Genomic DNA, 19,872 nt, shown 5'->3' with positions numbered 1-19,872 from the left:
GATTCCTCTATCTTAGTTTTTGTAAGGCAAATCTTTTAAAATGTTTTGCAGGTTCTCCTCACATCATCTGATGCTGTCCTTTCAGCATTACCGTCAGCTTTACTTGCTGAGGCTCAAATGCTCAGGGATAGAGTATCAAGCCATTACAGTGCTCGCAGCAGCTTCTTTGATGGAAGCCAAAGGCTTAGCAGTAGGAGGCTGACGGTTGACCGGCTGACAATTATGGATAGAGGTGTAGGAGCAACAATAGGTTCAAGAGCAGCTTCAGCAATTGCAAGAAACTTGAATGTTAAAGAAACTGAAGGGATGCCTCTTGTGGATGTAACTTCTTTGAGATCTTTAATTCGACTCCTAAGAGTAGCTCAGGTAATGTGCATGTTTTAATATGATTATGAAATTAATAAATTATTAACATTATCATGATCTTTATGTAGAAATAACTTGGGGAGGAAAATTGCTTGATCAAATCACTCACAAGTATGGTACATTTATATAGGGAAATCAATCCATCTTTATTTACAAACTTACCAAATATATCTGATCAATATTTTGAAAAGGAAATATTCTGAAATAAAAATAGAAAACAAAAATAGGAAGAGAATAAAACTAATTAAGGAGTTTCCAAATTTTCTCCCAATCATACCTTGGGAGATCGAATGATGACCGGTCGGCCCATCAAGACTTCCTTCCCAATTTTTCACAATTTCCTTCAAGCTGGGTCATACATGTTGTTGAGACCAAGCTTGGTATTGAATTCCGAGATGGTATTTAAAGGAAGAATTTTAGTGAATACATCAAAAACTTGTTGGCACATTAAAATGTTGCTTAGTTGTATTATTTCTCCGTTAACATTTTCAGAAACAAAGTACCTATCAACTTCAATATGTTTGGTCCTATCATGATTTATAAGATTCTTGATAATACCTATAACTCCTTGACTTTCACAAAACATCAGTATAGACCTATTGGAGATACACTCCAATTCCCTTTTACACTTTCTGAATCCAAATCCCTTCATATATTCCCAAGGCGAGTGGTCTATACTCAGATTCTGCACTGCTTTTAGAAACAATAATTGTTTCTTACTTCTCAATGTAATCAGATTTTCTCGTGGCGAACCTTCTGTCAGTGAGTTTCTTAGCCCATATAGCATCAGTGTAGATTTCTACCTCTCTATTTTTGGCCTTCTTAAAAATTAATCCATCATCAAGAGTCTTCTTAAGAAACCTCAGGATTTTGTGCATTATCTCCAAATGCTCTTCATTTGGGTTATTCTTGTGCTGGCTTACAATGCTTGACAAAATATACAATATTTGGCCTAGTATGTGATAGGTAGATGAGATTTCCTACCAATCTTTGATATCTTCCCTTATCCACATATATACTTTCCTTCCCTTTATTAGACTTATTGAGATTCATTGGAGTATCATTAGGTTTACATCAATCATCCTCGTCTCCTTTAATAGATTTAGAATGTATTTTCTCCATGATATAATGTTGCCTTTCTTTAACCTTGATACCTCCATAACGAGAAAATATCTTATTGTTCCAATGCCCTTGATTTCAAACTCATTGACAAACTCATCTCCAGTAAGAATCATATAATCCACATAGAGTATCAGTGCAACATATTATCCCTCAGAGTGTTTTGTGAACAAAGTATGATCAGCTCGAACTTGAGAATATTCATTTGACCTCATAGTTTTAACAAACCTTTTAAACCACTCCCTTGGTAATTTCTTAGGCTCATAGAGAGATTTCCCAGGTTTCTTGGTGGTATCTCCATGTACACTTCTTCCAGATCCCTATTTTAGGAAAACATTTTTTATGTCTTGCTGATGTGAACTTCATTCCTTATTAATTGCCACCGCAAGGAGAACTTTGATAGTATGTAGTTTGGCAACTGGTGCAACGGTTTTTTGATAGTCAATTCCTGAAAGTGTGCATTAGCATTAAGATTTCAAAGGATAAAAAAAGAACTATATAAGCTACACAAAAGGTGGAGTTTGTGTGGCATCAACCTCCACTACACTAAAAAATGCGGGGTCACAAATGTGAGCATCCCAAACAAATGACCTATTCAAAGCTAGTTGAGAAAAAAAATGGGCAGCTTTGTTACATTTTTTATGAGGAAAAAAAAACTTGCTTAAAATTAGTAACAAAAAGTTATGTTGGGCCCAATGTCAAGATGTTGCTGCCATACATTCCCTTTCAAACTCTTTTTGGATAAGAAGTGATAACCGTCGCATTGTCTCTTTCAATAATGATCTCCTTAGTTTCATAAATCCAAGGCACCAAAAGAGTGCTGAGGGAGAGAATTGCTTCATATTCCACGCTTTAGTTGTCCCAAAGCATCAAGGATTGTCCTACCCCAAGAATAAATTTCCCAACTTCTCACCAATCACAACCCCAAGCCCGCTTGATTTTTGGCAAGAAGGGCTTAACGTTGGCCTTTATCCAACCCTTACCAAAAATTAGAAGTTGACAGTTGGGTAGGTCGAGGAGAGCCCCATTGCTTCATGATGGGGAAATCTTTTGTTTCAGTGAGGAAAGGATGGTGGCCGCCATCACCATCAGGGTCCTATAAGGCTGGTTGTGCACTTTGGCGTTTTGCGTCCGCAAACCATGACGCACCACATAGCAATAAGTTCTGTGCAATTCCACACTAGAGTAGGGGAGTTGCTTCAAAACAGTTATTGTTTCTTCAAGAGAATGAATATCTGGAGTTCTCAGCCCCCATCGGGTCAGCCATCAAAGTATTTCTTTCAGCACTTTACAATTGGCCGCAATATGTGAATAATTTTCAATTTCATCATAGACCCAAGGGCGTAGGACATTTTTCGGTTGAACCCCTTCCATGAAGCCAATCATAAGTTGGTATAGCATTATGAATTAATCTCCACCAAAAAAATAGCTTCTCTAGGATGGAGGCGGAGCTTTGGGATCCAATTGTCATCTTTAATGAGATGAGAAAACTACTTCTCATTTGCCATAGCAGTGATGGTTCTACCAGAAAGAGCTGGGAAGAGTTTAGCTTGGTCCTGCCATGAATTTAGCGGGTTTTGGATCTGCTATATGATATTAATAAGATCTGGCCCAAAGCATTCATTCAATGTGGGCCTAGTTCTTGTTAGCCAATCTCATAGGTTTGAGTGAAGCGTTTTGCAACTAGTTTGACTTTGAATCTTTCTATACTCACATCAGTTCTGTATTTTATGTTGAACTCCCATTTGCATCAAATTGGTTTCTTAGTTGGGGGGAGTTTAGTGAGAATCCACGTATCATCATGCTTCAATGTTTGGATCTACTCTTAAACTACTTTTCTTCATTTTAAATTTTCAAGAGCTTCATAAATGAATTTAGAAATTTGCATACTATCAAGGTTAGAAACAAAAATTTTGTATGACAACTTTCCATAAGTTACACACTCTTGAATTAAATATCTAATGCAACTTTCCTTATCAGCAGCAACATAAAAAAAAGAAGGGAATAACTCATGAGTACCAGACTCCTTACCCAAAATTTTAGGTGATTGTAGATTGAGGTTTTGGTTTGAGCAGTTATGTATTTTCAAGTTGTATTCTACTCGTTCAAGATGTTTCTTTCTCCTTGTGCATACAAGATGGTTGTTATTATGGACTTCAGGTTGGATTGGTCGGATTAGTTGAACATCCTCAATCAGGATAGGAGGGCTATTTGGAGGTGGTGAGGCCATGTAGGTTTCATCAAATGCATGTCAAAATTGATGTTCATTTGCACTCTCCCCTCAAACATCAGTTTTGGGGTAGTAGAACTGATTTCAAGAAATGAGACAATCATGGAGTTATAATATTTTCTAGTAATATGAGAATGATACTTGTCCCATTTTTGCTTCAAGTTTTGTCGAATTTTGGGATTTGATGTGAAGAAAGGATACACACCCAAAGATTTTAAATTGTATAGTAGAAGAGAAAGATATGATCTGAGGATATGTAACCATCAAATATCAAGATGTGTTTTGAAGTCAAGTATCCTGCTAGACATTCAATTAGTAAGATATGTTGTATTAAGAATTGCTTACCCCAAAAAATATTTTGGAACTTGATGAGAAATCATGGTTGAGTAGAACACCTTAAGTATGTGTCTGTATTTTCTCTCAGTTATCTCATTTTCTTTTGGGGTATTAATATATGAACTCACATAAATTGAAATATTGCATTGCATTATTTTTTTTGAAGATTTGAATTTTGCAATAAAATTGAGTTTCAATCTTGTCATGAAAGGTTTAAAATATTTGGGTTGTTTCAGATTTCTCCTTCATTATGAATACCCAAGTAATTCCAGTGTGATTGTCAATAAATGAAACAAATCATTTAGCCCCACTTAGATTCTTAACCTTTGAAGGTCCTCAAATATCACTTTGGATAATGGGAAAAGGGGGTGAGGGATTATATCATGTCTTGTGATAGCTATTTTTAGTGTGTTTAGCAAGTTGACAAGTCTCATATTGATAAAAGATAGATTTTTAATTGATTAATAAATGTGGATACAATTTACTAACATAATTGAAATTATGATGATCCAAACGACAATATCATAACATGACTTTATTTTTGGCATGCATAGACTCAACTGACTTAGAAATTTGAGATAAATATGAAGATGTGATCATTTGTGTGTTTAGAGAGAGACTTTCCTTGAACACGTAGAAGCCTTAATGCATTTTGTTAGAAGTTATATTAGGAAATAATTTATTCCTATTAAAAGTTTGAGATTTAGATTTATTTCCTAATATAATTTTATTTTCTTTTCCTATTTTAGACTTTCCCATTTTTATGTTGTTTTCTTTATCAACAGAACAATTAATATGAATTTGATAATTGAAGATATCATAAGTTATATCTTTCATTTTCTGTTATTTTTTTCTATCGTCTTTTCTTATCTGAGATTCTTGTAAGGGTCAAATTCTTGTAAGGGTTATTTAAACCCTCTTTTTATATCAATAAAAATATTTCACATTATTTTGAATTTCAACATTTTATCAAAGTCCAATTTCCTACCCTAGCCTCCGATCCTCCTTCCAGAATAGCTGGACTCCCTTCCTGCCATGCACTGTGCGGGAAGGGAGGGGCACCTATTATGACATTTGAAACAACAACTTTTGTTTATTCTTTCCCTGCAGGCTTGGCCTTTCGGCTAGCCCTTCCCGAACCGGGAGCTCGACTCTGCCAGCCTCTAGAAAGCAAGTGGCACTTCTCAACAGTTTTTCTTCTTGTAGAGAACTGCTTGGTGGAGAATTTTTTGGTGTTGGCTGCCTAACAATTTTTTTTCATAAAGAATTATTGCATATATGCGGTGTAGATCTATAACCGCTGGTTCCTCTAGCTACCACCTTTTTTCACTCTTTACGCTGTTGTCGACTATCTAACACAACCTTCATCTTTTCACATCAAGGGCTTGGAACTCGTCAATGAAAGTGTTTACCAAACTCTTAATTTCTCAAAATTTGGGTATTACAACTCTCCCCTTATAAAAATTTCGTTATCAAAATTTTTTAATATACTTGAATTGAGAGATATTTCTGTCACATTTCTTCTTTTTCTCATGTGGCTTATTTCTCAGACCTGGACTTTCGCTTTAGCTTGACAAAAGGAATCTGTCTGTTCATCAACTTCTTAACATCTGTTTCTAAATTACTTCAACGTTTTCATGTGAAATCCTCTGGTCTAAATTGGAAACAAATTTTTTCAGCATTAAAAGGTGAGCACATCATAAATATTTGCTATATTGACAAGTAAAGCTAGACTGTAAGCAGCTGGATCAACCATTTCAATAATTTCAAAAGGACTGACATACCTAGGGCTCATTACTTCCCTAACAAAATTTTTGCTGTACTTTTTATTTGCCTGCCTTTCAAAAATACAAAATCCTCAATTTCAAATTTTCTATATTTTATTTTAGGACATAATATTTCTGTTATTTATCCTGAACTGCTTTCAATCAGTCTCTGATTAACCTGATTTTCTTTGTAGTTTCATCAACTAACTCAGGACTTAACAGTTGACGTTCACCCACTTCAACACAACTTAGTAAAATTATACATTTCCTATCATACAGTGCTCTAATATCATTTGTGATAGTCTGAACACTCACTCATCAAGGTATTTTCTTCTTTGGCTTAATGGACTTACTGTTTTACCCTTTTGGTGTAACTTCTCAGGAGGTCACCCATCTCAGTATTATTCGCATGCGAGCACACTTAACTTTGTAGTTTCTATCAAAACTTCAATCTTTGCACCGAAATGGTGTCTCAATCATAGGAATAGGATCTTCTCAATTGTCTGTAAAATTGTGAACACAAAGCTTTACAAATTTTCCAATACTTGAATTATTCTTTCTGATTGTCTGTTTGGTTGTGGATGAAATGTTGTGCTAAAGTACAACTATGTACCCAAATATTGTTGAATGTCTTTCCACAACCCGAACGTGAATCTTCTATCTCTGTTAGAAACAATGACTTTTGGAACACCATGCAATCTAATAATTTCTTCGACGTATAATCTTACCAATTGTTTAACTAAATTTATTAGTCAGATTGGCAAGAAGTGAACCGACTTTGTTAACATGTCAATATTGACTCAAATAATATCGTGACCTTGCTTGGATCAGAAAATTCCCATAACAAAATCTATGATAGAATATTTTCCCATTTTCATTAAAGTATAGACAATGGTCGTAGCAATCTGCTAGGTCTCTGATACCCAGTCTTCATAATATATAATATATGTTGATTCTAATTTGAGACTGGAGATCCTACTCATCATCGAACTATACAATTCATTCAGGCATCATTAAAATATACAAAAATATAAAATTGATATTTTGGTGGTCAAGTATGACGAAAGATGAGTAGGATCTCCATAACAAAATCTATTATAGAATATTTTCCCATTTTCATTAAAATATAAATAATGGTTTTAGCATTCTGCTAGGTCTCTGATACCCAGTCTTTATAATCTAACAAGCTTGACATTGAGATACATATTGAACAATATCTTTCGTCATACTTGGCCACGAAAATATCAATTTTATAATTTTGTATATTTTAATGATGCCTGAATGAATTGTATAGTTTGAATGATGAGTAGGATCTCCAATCTCAAATTAGAATCAACAGATACCCATAACTACTGCTTTCTGATATTATCATCTTCATCACCACTCATATTTGACTTATTTCTTTATTGAATTGCTCGGAGCTTTGGATTTTCGTTTTTAAATTTCTGAGCTATCTTGATTCTATCTATTAAAGTTGGTTGCATCGTCAACTGATTGTACATTTCACTGCACTAATTCATCCCAATATGATATCGAAAGTTTGAATTGATATGGTAATCAAATATGCTTGCAATTTCTTATCGTGAATGTTATCATGTATGACACATTTTTTGTTAGTACAAAAATTACTTCCCGAAGGCATAACAATGCACAATGCAGGAGTCAAGTGCATAATATTCATAATATTAATATATAAACTGGCAACAAAATTGTCAGAAACGAAAAAGAAATGCAATTCACCTATATCAAATGGAACAGTGACAGGTTGATCTTGAATCAGAAGGGTACCTAACCACTTCTTCAAATTCTTTGGTTTCTTGAGTGGTAATTATGTAAACTTTAGCTTTTACTGGTTGCTCTGTTCTGCTCTATGAAGTTTCAATATTTGTTTGTATTGAAAATTTTTTGAATAACTTAATTTTGTTGGATTGATTGCCTTCTAAAATTTTTTTTGATTGTTCTTGTTCTTTAATTGTTAGTGGTATGCTCTCTCTTTTTCTGTGGATACTTCATCTAAAAATGCTCTGACTATCCACATTTGTAGTATTTTCTTAAACCCATCAAACACAACCCAAACCACATTTTTTTATATTTTTCACAAACTGGCTTTTATGTTTGAGACTGCTTTTGATTACTTTCTTATTTAATTTTTTTGGTATTGAAATTCTTCTACTTTGTCAAAATCTTTTTCTTTTTCTTTTGCTTACTTGAGGTTGCCATTGCTGACCAGAATATTTTAGCTCATTTTCAATTCGTTTGGCTCTTCAACAAGCACTGAGAAATCACTGTTTTTGAATGACACCAAAACCAACCTTTACTGATCTTTGAGGCCGTACAAATAACTGACATTTATTTTGGGTACTAAAGTAGTGATGTACATATCTAAAGAGAGAAGTATATTTTGTTTCATATTTTGCATAGCTAATATGGATTCATGAGTCAGATTGAAAAATTTATCTTGCAAATATAATCTTTGTTGAAGGCGGAATAAACCAATCTTTGAAAACTTTAGCAAAATCATTTCACTAAATTTGTAAACTTTAGCAAAATCATTTCACTAAATTTGTCGAAGAGGTGTTAGCTGAAATTGCTCTCTGTGTTGCGTCTCTCACATCTCTTTGCTTTGCCTTCTAACATGAAAGTGGCTAGCACAACTATAATTTTTTCTGGACAAATCATGTCATCCAAAATCTTCTCGATCTTCAATAGACAATCTTCAACAACTGTAGGGTCACTGACACCCTTAAATCTAAATGGTTGAATGTCTGGAAAATTTTCATTGTCTAACTTTTTGCCTTAAGTTCAGATTTGGGCCTTGAATTATTGGAAGATCTTTTAATAGCAGCCATTTTATCAATTGTTTGTGATATTAGCTCCATAATGTCTTGTAACTCAGTGGTTTTAATTTTCTCATTTGTTATGTGTTGACTTCACTTTTAGTTGAGGTTTAGTCTGTCCTCTTTAATAGCCTAGGATCTAGCCATAGGACTTTCCTGTTGACTATTCCTAGAAAATTAGAAAATGAACCATCACTTTTATAAATTCTAAACTCTTCTTTGCTCAACTTGAGGTTCCTTATATTGGTCATAACCTCTAGTACTTAGTAGGTGGGGTTAATATGGAGTAGCTCGAGATGAGTTCCCGTATGACTGCTTGACCTTAGGGTTGACCCTGAATGTTGGTCTAGAGCTGTTCACTCACTTGCACTCACTGTCACTCATTTCACTCCTATTCACTCACAATCCTGAACCCAATTTATTTCACTCCTATTCACTCACAATCCTGAACCCAATGTGTTAACGATGACCCCTTGATTCTTTGGGAGATTTATGTAGATGGTCTTCTAGACCCTTTAGCCCTAGGCTGAGGTTTAGCTAGCACCAGTACATAAAGGACCCAAATGGAGATTCTATTGGTCCATGACTCAAATCAGGATGGTTAGCACCTCAATTCCACCAATTACCCAATTTAACCTTTTGCCCCGAAACCAATTTGGACTCTTCAATTGACATCAATTTGATCCCAATTTGTCCCAATTTGAATTCTATACTCTTCTTAACAATCCTACACATCAAATTAGACTTTTAATTGGCCCTGGTCAAGTCTCAATTTCACTCAATTTCAACCCACATTCAAAATTCTCAAATTTGCCCCAAATTAGCTATCTCCTCAAATTTCACCAAATTGAATGCCCAAACTCCAAAATTGACACCCAATTGATGTTGAGAACTCTTTATAACATTCCCCTAGACCACTTTGAATCATCAATTTGGACCTAACCCAACCATAGCCTAACCTAGACCCAAGTCTAGCCCAACACCCCCAAATTGGCTAAATGCCCAAAATTCACCAAGTTGACTCTCCCGATCAACTCGAAATCACTTCAAAACTTTTCTAAGCATCTCATGACAACCATCTACACCATTCTGATTAATTGAGCTTGAACCAAAATTTTGACGAAAATCAAATTTTGACGCGTTTTTGACCCGATCGACGACGAGATCGTCCGAACGACTTCAGAAGACGAAACGGACCACGCCGACGCGTCCGGAACGTAGATTTTGCCTAAAGGAGATGTTCATTTCACGACGATGGCATGTCTAGGAGAAAATACATAAAATGGAGCGTATTATTATAATAATAATAATATTATTATTATTATAAATTCTTTTTTTTTCTCCCTAAAAAACCCTAAATCTCTGAACTTTTTTTTTTCTCCCTAAAAAACCCTAAATCTCTGAATCAATCTCTCGCTCACGCCTCCCTCTTTCCCGTTCGCGAGACCGACCGAGCCCTTCCTCCCCGGTTCGCGAATGCTTCTCCCTCCTGGAGCTGCATGCCTCTCGCCCCATCTCCTCCGCGGCTCCTTCCCTTATGCTCTGCCCTCCTCGAGCCGACCCAACCCTTATCCCGTCACCTGCTGCAATTTTTGCCGATAAGAATCTTGGTCGAGGTCTTTCCACCGCAGATAAGCTTTGGGTATTTCTTTTTCTCCTTCTTGGCTATATAAACCCGATTTGGGGGGTAGGATAGGAGAGAGCCAAAATTTTCAAAGGAAAGGGGGAGGTGCTGCCGGATTGCTTCTAGACCTACTCTTGCTTTCCCTTTGTGCTCTATGTCAAGTGCTAACCTCTTCCCCTCTTCTCTTCTCTAGCCGTTTGATGTGGTATTTCCTTTGCATGCTGAAATGTTTTCTGATGCTTTTGTTCGGATGATTGAGGGTCAAAAGGAAGAAAAAAAAAATGAAGTTTTTTTTTTGAAATCTTGAGTTGATGAATTTATAGTTGCATGCTAGGTGTTTGTTGGAATGGTGCAAGGAAATTTAGTTCATCATATTTGCTTCAGAGTTAGTGGTGAGGCCTTTGAATCTTTCCATTGTGCATCTTATGCAAACCCTCATTTTCAAAATTTGAAATTATGGTGGCCTAATCGTGAAAAATCTAAAGCTATTGGGTGCTCTTTTTGCAAAAATCTGGAATTATTGGAATGCTTATTTTCAAAATCTGAAATTATGGTGGCATATTCGTGAAAAATCTAAAGCTATTGGATGTTCTTTTTGCAAAAATCTGAAATTATTGGGATGTTTATTTTCAAAATCTGAAATTATATGGTGGTTTGTTTTACAAATGGTGGTTTGTTTTACAAAATTTGTTTTACAAAATCTGAAATCCTCCTAAGCTTACTTTTCAAAAACTTAAGAAATGTGGTTGCTCCTTTATAAATTCTGAACCTTATCTTGCTTATAAAAAAAAAAAAAAATCTGAAGGGTTACTTTCTTCCTTCTTTATGCTGATTCAATATCATATATGCTGAATGTAAAAAGAGAGAATTACTCCCGTTTTTGTCTCTTGCTACTCCCCCGCTCGAACTGCATGTGGAATGCCATGTTTATTTCTCCTCTGTGAAACTAAAAAAAAACAAAATATATGTACATATGTGGGGCTCGGTGTTGGTTCCCTGTAGCTTTTCCTTGCTCGAAATACATGCTATAAGAAAATTTATTGGATTTGGAAATGTCTTATATCTTGCTTTAATAGTTTAGTTTGGCTCCTCGAAGTGGGGGGGGGGGGGGATCTTTCTTGCTTTCTTGCTTAAGTGTTTGAGGGAAATTGATTCATGCTTAGAATGATTATATTGGTGGACTAAAATATTTTCTATGCTACTGTTATAGTTTAAAACATGTTTTGGCTCCATATCCTGATGTTTTAAGGGCATATGGGTGTTCTTTAACCCTTGGATGGCACGGGTTTTTTGGATCTTTGCTGTGGCTCAGTTTTGGGTCTTTGTTGGTGCTCGGTTTTCATTTCAGAAGCATGGGATGTTAATTTTTATTGAGGCTTGGGTTCTGATTTTCATTGAGGCTTTGAAGCTCCTTTACTAGCTTTGAGAGTCTCGTTCTGGTCTCTGTTGGTTTTCGGTTTACTTAAAAGTGGCTGGGTTTGGATTTACTATCATAAACTGCATTCGTTAGCCTATAAAGTTTTGGTTTAGTCTCTATGGGGGCTCGATTTTCACCTTGGAAGGGTTGGAGGTTGAGTTCTTGGCTGAAATTTTGTCTTAAGTATTTGAGCTTTACTTGTTAGCCTTGAGGAGTTGGTTTTTTTGGGCTTTTGCTGGGCTCGGTTTTAGCTTCCCTTGGAGCTCAGCTTTATTTGTTTTGGCTTTTACCTGAGAAGTGGTTTGGAGTAGGGGCTTGATTTTGTTTGTTTTGGCCCTCATCCGAGAGCTTATTGAGGGCCTGTTTTGTGCCCCTTTTTCTGCTCCTACCCGAGAGCTATAGTGGAGTTGGCCCGTGCCTTTACTTAGCCCCACCCATGAGCCTGTTGGTGGGTTATTTGGAAATTGTTTGGCTCTTTCTGCTGAATTCGAAAAACTTGAATGTTGTTGGTGAATTAAGTTTGTCATCCAAAAATAAAAAAAGAGTTATAGGCGTTTTATTCAGCCCCTTATATGTGTTGAGGAAGCTTGAATGTGGTTTTGCCTTGTCCGTGAGCCTTAACAGCTCCCCCTTTCCTTTTGGTTGCCTTGTCCGTGAGCCTTACTTGTTGTTCCTTGGGTTGCCTTGGTCGTGAGTCTTACTTGTTGTGTCTTGGGTTGTTTGTAGCTGTGGGTCTTAGCAGCTGCTCCTTGCTTCCCTGAACTGCGAGCCTTAACAGCTCTTTCTGGGCCCTTTTTATTGCCATGTGTGTGATCGTCACATTGATTTGAGTTGAGCCACTTATAAAATGTGAGAAAGTGATATCCTTTCGGATTGATTCAAGTATCTTTGGGACTTTTTTTTTCAGGTCTTTTCGTCATGAATTTTGAGAGCTGATTCATCCTCCGTCTTTTTGATGTTTAAGGTGGATCAGTCCCTCCTCTCTCTCATCCCCATTTTTATTCCTTTTTTTCCTTGCTTCTTGGTTCGGTTTTTTGATGCTTATATCTGATACATAAGTGTTCACGTATAGCCTTTTGTTATATGTGAAACCATCAAGCAAGGTCGCGAGTAAGTCGGTTTTGTTTTGAGGCTTAGGGCGGTGATGACAAAGGCACACCGGTGGTAGAGCGGAATGATATTACATCCTACGACATTGAGACACCCCCCACGAACCTGGTGAACCATAGGATGTAATATCATTCACCGACATAACACTAGCGGGAGTTGACCCGTATCTTCTTAGGTTGTTGGTGGTCCTACACCCGACAGTGTGATCGACTCGTGGACAACTGCACTTTTCAAAACTGATAAGAACAAATTTGATAAGAACAGATACACCTTTTCCAAATAAGAATATATTTTTTTTGCTACAAACAAAATTAATACAACCTTCTTTTGTATGTTTGAAACCTATGTGCATGCTAAAAATTTAAATTTTAAATATATTTTTAAACTTGTTGTCTATCTGTTGATTACCTGCTTTGGACCAAGGAGTACCCTCCTAAGTTAGGTTCAGTATGACACCCTTCTAGTCGAGTGGCGGACTTTATACATCCGGGTGACCGAGTAACCTTCGACGACACTCGAGTACAAATACATATATTTGAGCCTAGCCCTACCCGAGTGCTTGCGGTCCCCTCTTTTCTGACTTTTTCATATGTTTTATTGAAAATTTTGGACAAAACACTCCTGATTTTTTTTCGGGATTTTCCCGTGTTTTCTATGATTTTCTTCGAGTTGTTGTTCGTCGATTTCCTCGTATTTTTCCTGTCGTGAGTCTTTTGACGATTTTTCCCAAGTTTTCTGGGTGACATTTCTTTTCTTCATTTGCTTTTGTTTATATGATGCATTTCAGTCTGTTTCCTCAAATTTTGTTACTTGTACATGTTGCATCAACTATACCTAAGGAACAACGGATCTCTCAAGTATACATGTTTGTTTTGTGTTTACAGCATGTTATTTTCTTACAGTTGCTTTCCTGTTATACCTTCTACTTTTCTCTTTATACCGCATGTTGTATTGTCCTTTTCCACTGTCTACTCTATTGTTATTCTATATATACTATACAACTTTAACATCCCCCATAAAATGTTTGAAGAACTACAACCATAGGACTACCTGTTTTGACATCATAATCTGACACCCTAGAAAACTTAAACTCGTCACGACAAGAAGTTCGGAGCTAGCATTGTGGGCAGCATGACTATCTTCAACAGCAGAACATGTCTACACCATCTAAACCATTCCTTAGAGATTAAAACAACAATCCATATGATCTCGAGGTTGTTTGCCTAGTGCAACATAAATCCTCAACTTTTCTTTAGACATTTGTACAGCTCTGTTGTATAATCTAAGCCATAACTTGTTTTAGGATTACGAGGTTGTCGTTCGTCACGACCTAAATCCTCATGTCTTCCAGGCTATTCGTGTTCGCATGTTGTATTGTCCTTTTCCTTAATTAAATAAAATTGACAGGATCAAACACTTGAATAATTCCTCCTCGAAATTGAAGACATTTGTACAGCTCTGTTGTATAATCTAAGCCATAACTTGTTTTAGGATTACGAGGTTGTCGTTCGTCACGACCTAAATCCTCATGTCTTCCAGGCTATTCGTGTGATCGTCTCACATAAATGTAAACCTTAATTAAATAAAATTGACAGGATCAAACACTTGAATAATTCCTCCTCGAAATTGAAGCCAAACCATAAGGTAGACTGGGAAGTCACCGAGGTTCTCCTTCGGATCTATGATACCCACCCCCTAGTTCTTCCTCATTTGGATTCCACAATAAATGTGCGTGTGATCGTCTCACATAAATGTAAACCTTAATTAAATAAAATTGACAGGATCAAACACTTGAATAATTCCTCCTCGAAATTGAAGCCAAACCATAAGGTAGACTGGGAAGTCACCGAGGTTCTCCTTCGGATCTATGATACCCCATAGTTCTTCCTCATTTGGATTCCACAATAAATGTTCCAAATTTGAATCATTCCCCCTTCACACCTCTTTGTCCGGTATCGTTGAAAAGTCCTATCCTTTTGACCTCTTTGAAGATAATATTTCCTGATTTTTATCGAGAGTTTTCTTAGTCTTGTATTTATTCTTCGGGATAAATACAGGGTTTGAGGTACAACGCTCTTTTATTTAAACTATAAAAAATATGAGGTCAGTTTGATTTCATATTTTTTTAAACTTAAATCTATATGTAAATTAAAACGTCCTTTCAAAGCGAGCGACAAGATTTTGATTCCGGCGACCGACAGTTTCTTACGGGCACTCCCCCTACCAAAATAGCGCCAACATTATGTTATGTTTATCATTTCTGTTTAAAACATTTCCCGCTTGTCCTTGTTCTGTAATTGGCCTAAGAGATTGACCCCATTGCTTTTTGATTCTTCATCAGACATATTCAACTATATTGACACAATTTATTGTTCAAACGCAATTTATTATATAATAATTATATCGTGCATTCATGATACCTTAAGTCATATGGTTTACCCATCCCAGGTTAACCATATTATAGCTGTATAAATCAATTCATATTTGATCTCATTCTTCGTTTAAGTTCAAGATGCTTTTGTTATTCTTTTCATTAAATAACCTCGCTTTGATATCACTTTCTGTCTTAAGGGTCTGCGAAGGTGCGACAAAAGCAGATAATTTGGTTAGACTAAATTCTCATTAACACTTGTCCTTACCTGAAGAATTGAGACCCATTGGCTGATAGACTAGTCTAACCAAATCGCCATGGACATACTTGATATTTCATTTCATAATTCACATTCACATGTATTTGGAAGCGTGGAATGTCTACAGACATGCTAAATTTAACATAAGAAAAATATGTATCCAAAAGTCTATACAAACTCTCGAAACTATAATGCAAAAGCTATAGCCATACATGGCTATTCACATGGTGCTCCTTACCTCTTCCTGAAAGTTAACAGTGTAGAGTGAGCAACAAGCTCTTTGAAATAATCAAAGATAAAATAAAATTTTATAGACAAAAAAATGTACATGCTCATATGTAACTGTACATGGTCACACAAAAGTCACAACATACTACAATCACATATAACATATAATAGAAAAAATAGGTAGTGTAGTAAATCATGATGGTTGTGTAAAACATGTAAGTCATTCATTCTTGTGTATTCATAAGTATGTGGATAAGAATCATGAGTCTATCATAACAATGTCACTTGTAATTTTATATGCAACAACTATTTTCATGTTATATTATGTTATTGACTCATCACCCAGCTCGAATACCAACGGTTTCCTATTTATCACCGCTTGATCCAAACGATTCCTAGAGTTTTGTCACTGCCTAAATTCCAGAAGTTGAGAATCTCCACATTCTTATCATATGTACTTGTAAGTAATCATGTAATAGCCTACCTATATTATCATTTGTAACATTTTTTAAAGTATAATTACTATAACAAATATTCATCAAGCATTTTATATATCATAAGCATGAATCATAACAAATAAATACAAACAATAACTGCATGATCCAAATGGTTACCAGAGTTGTCACTACATGAATACCAGAAGTCGGGAATCCCTTATTTTTACCATCTGTACTTGTAAGCATTCATGTAATAGTCTACCTATATTATCAATTATGATATTTCTTAAAGCATAATTCTTATAATAAATATTCATCAAACATTTCTTTTATATCATAGGCATGATTCATAACAAATAAATACCTGCAAACAATGATTTCATAGACATATTTATCATATTCATAGTATAGTAAAATCATATATATCATAAGGATGATCAATTTACATACATACAGTTAATGCACACATTCTTTCACAATATGTAGGAAAATTTAAATGTAACAGTAGCAAACATAAAATCACATGAAAATCTACAAAGATTTATTTTTTTTCAACTAGCACAGACTGATCAGCTATATGACGAGTTTTCATACACTCGTCTCGAACTCACCACCTACTGTAAACAACTTGAAAATCGTACACATCTTAGGAGTTTATAGAGTAATGGCTCATTTTATGATTTAACCCAAAATTTAACTCATTTATAAAACTTACCTCAAACGGGCTTTTCGGCATAACCAACCCTTCTTTGATCCTGCATATTCTTCTTCTCTCTTCTTCCTATTTCTTTAATTCTCATTAACTTTGCTAATTTCATGCCAAAAGCCCTTACAGAAGTGCACATCAAGTTCATTTCGGGCGCAAGTTTGTCTTCGCTATAGCTAACGAAAACAAAAAATGCACCAATTTGAAGCTCACGTTGAAAAAAAATTAAGGAAATGAATGACACAAATATCATTAAAGTGAGGTTCCAACTTACTGAAATCTATTTGGAGCTCACTATCGTGAACTGCGGCTCCTAGACTGCCGCTCACCCTCATTATTTACGGCCCATGCTACAAGAATCGAGCAGAGGGGCTTCGTGCAAACATGACCGACAGATGAGAGAGGGATTCAAAGGCTTTGGAGTAAGGATCACAACCCTTCCATTGCATCCAGAGCTAAATATCGCGTGAATAATTTGGTTGTGAAGAGTGATCCCGTGGGATTAGTGATATAATTAAGGTTTAATTAATTTAATTAACTCAATAACTTATTAAATTTATATTTTTCATTCCATTCATAATTAATTATGTTGTGTTGTATATGAAATTTATAATTTAAAATGATTGACGATGAAACGAATAAAATAACACGAGAAAAAAACGATTGACGATGAAACGAATAAAATAACACGAGAAAATTCACACCAAAAGAACACACAGATTTACATGGTTCGACAAATTGCCTACATCCACAGAGTTGCAGAGGATTTTACTAATTGAGGAATTTACACCGGTCGATCTCTTCAACAATTACAAGAAAAATCCTGTCTCCTCTCCTCCTTTCTCCACAGTAATACACACCAAAAAAAAAAGAAGAAAATTTCAAAGAAAGCAAGCCTGTTGTCCTTTTTTTTTTCTTCACACTTAAGCCAAATTTACCACAAGAAACGTGAAGCCTTAAGAACCACCTTCTTCTTCTGGTCGAATAAGAAGCCCTTGGAGAGCGATGCCTTCTTCCTCTTCAGCCCGATCACCCTTCACCGTGACTTCACCTCTTGAAGATCTAAAGGAGAGCCTCTCTTTTATCACAAGCAGAAAAGGAAATGAAGGGATGCTTCGCTTCGCGAAATAGAGGAGGCAGGAGCGGTTTCTGGCGAAGGGACGCGAAGCTTCGCGCGCGAAACAGAGGAGGCGCGATTGTTCGCGTGCGCGGGAGACGGGATCGCGATCTGGAGCGGAGCGGGAGCAGGAAGCGCCGATTCGCGAATTAGAAGCGGGAGGCGGGAGAGGGCAAAATCGGTCTCCATCTTTAACAATATCCCACTTGGAGACCGATACACAGACTACAACGTCTTCTTCTTCGAACTGATATTCTTCACTAGCGATGTCGCCTTTTTTCTTCAAACAAGAATCCTCTACTGGTTGCGTCTTCCTCCACCTCTGCAACTCAAAGCCCATGTCTTCAAGCTAGAAGACCAACTGAAGCTGCGCACAACTTCAGTTTCTCCAGAGTAACACCCTTTGTCAACATATCAGTAGGGTTCTGGCTTCCACAAATTTTCTCAAGCATCAACTGTCTGTCACCAGCAATGATCGTATGAAGTGATATCTGATCTGAATGTGCTTTGTCCTGGACTGAAATGCTGGATTTCTGGCAAGGAACATAGCGCTCTGACTGTCACAGTAGAGAATGCCCTTTTGATCATTCTTGCCCAATTCTTTCAAGAAGCTCTGTAGTCATATCTTCTCCTTTGCAGCTTCTGACACTGCTATGTACTCAGCTTCTGTAGTAGACAACGAAACTGTCTTTTGCAGATTAGAGCCCCATGATACTGCAGTGTCACCAATAGTGTAAATATAGCTTGTAGTACTTCTTCTAGTATCAATGTCTCCAGCTAGATCAGCATCAACATAGCGTCGTATCTCTGAACTCTTTCCTGAGAAACACAAGGAAGTTACTGCAGAGCCTCTTAAGTACCTCAAGATCCACTTAACTGTTTCCCAATATTCCTTTCTAGGATTACTCATGGATCTGCTAACGACTCCCACTACATGGGCAATATCAGGTCTGGTGCAAACCATAGCATACAAAAGTGAACCAATAGATGAAGCATAAGGAACCTTACTCATGTAATCTCGTTCCTCCTCTAACTTGGGTGACTGATTCTTGCTGAGTTTCAAGTGACTTCCCAAGGGTGTGCCAACTGGTTTGGCTTTATCCATATAAAATCTGCTAAGTACCTTTTTTACATGCTCAGCCTGAGAGAGTCTCAACATGCCTCTGACTCTATTTCTGACAATTCTCATACCAAGGATTTGATTTGCAGCTCCCAAATCCTTCATTGCAAAGTGCGCTGACATCTGCTCCTTCAGATTATTGATCTCCTCAATGCTAGCACCTGCAATAAGCATATCATCCACATACAGCAGTAGGATGATATAAGAATTGTCAAAATACCTGACATAGCTACAGTGATCTGCCTGACATCTGCTGTGCCCTGCACTGTGCATGAAATTATCAAATTTCTTGTACCACTGTCTAGGAGCTTGCTTCAGGCCATACAAGCTCTTCTTCAATCTGCAAGCAGACTCTTCCTTTTCTTGTACCACGAACCCTTCAGGTTGGTGCATGTAGATGTCTTCTTCAAGATCCCCATGAAGAAAAGCTGTCTTCACATCTAACTGTTCAAGGAAGAGATCTTCAGTAGCCCATGAAGAAAGACTGTCTTCACATCTAATTGTTTAAGGAATAGATCTTCAGTAGTCACTATAGACAGTACCATTCTAATGGTTGTAAGCTTCACCACAGGAGAGAAAATCTCGGAATAATCAATACCGTGCTTCTGCTGAAAACCCTTTACAACAAGTCTAGCCTTGTACCTCTTACTGCCATCATGCTCAGTCTTCACCCGGTACACCCACTTGTTGTGTAATGCCTTCTTCCCAGTTGGAAGATCTGCTAACTCCCAAGTCTGATTTTCAAGCAGAGAATTCATCTCCTCCTTCATGGCTAGCTCCCACTTGCTTGAATTTTCATCTTGTAAGATTTCTTCATAACTCTGAGGTT

At 36.6% G+C, this 19,872-nt stretch overlaps 1 protein-coding gene across 3 annotated transcripts in view; it reads left to right on the top strand.

The window, feature by feature from the left end:
• Positions 1 to 19,872, top strand: part of LOC110028575 (E3 ubiquitin-protein ligase UPL1-like) — a 54,975-nt gene that overhangs the window by 16,074 nt on the left and 19,029 nt on the right. For all 3 annotated transcript variants that reach the window (XM_020730481.1, XM_020730480.1, XM_020730482.1), the window contains exon 5: positions 52 to 366. In XM_020730481.1, the coding sequence (XP_020586140.1) occupies positions 52 to 366 (315 nt within the window). The remainder of the gene's footprint in view (positions 1 to 51; positions 367 to 19,872) is intronic.

Source organism: Phalaenopsis equestris, unplaced genomic scaffold (assembly GCF_001263595.1).
Source record: "Phalaenopsis equestris unplaced genomic scaffold, ASM126359v1 Scaffold000515, whole genome shotgun sequence".
In the NCBI taxonomy this organism is placed as follows: Eukaryota; Viridiplantae; Streptophyta; class Magnoliopsida; order Asparagales; family Orchidaceae; genus Phalaenopsis; species Phalaenopsis equestris.
The sequence above is the reverse complement of the archived record's forward strand: the minus strand, read 5'-3'. Positions and strand labels throughout refer to the sequence as shown.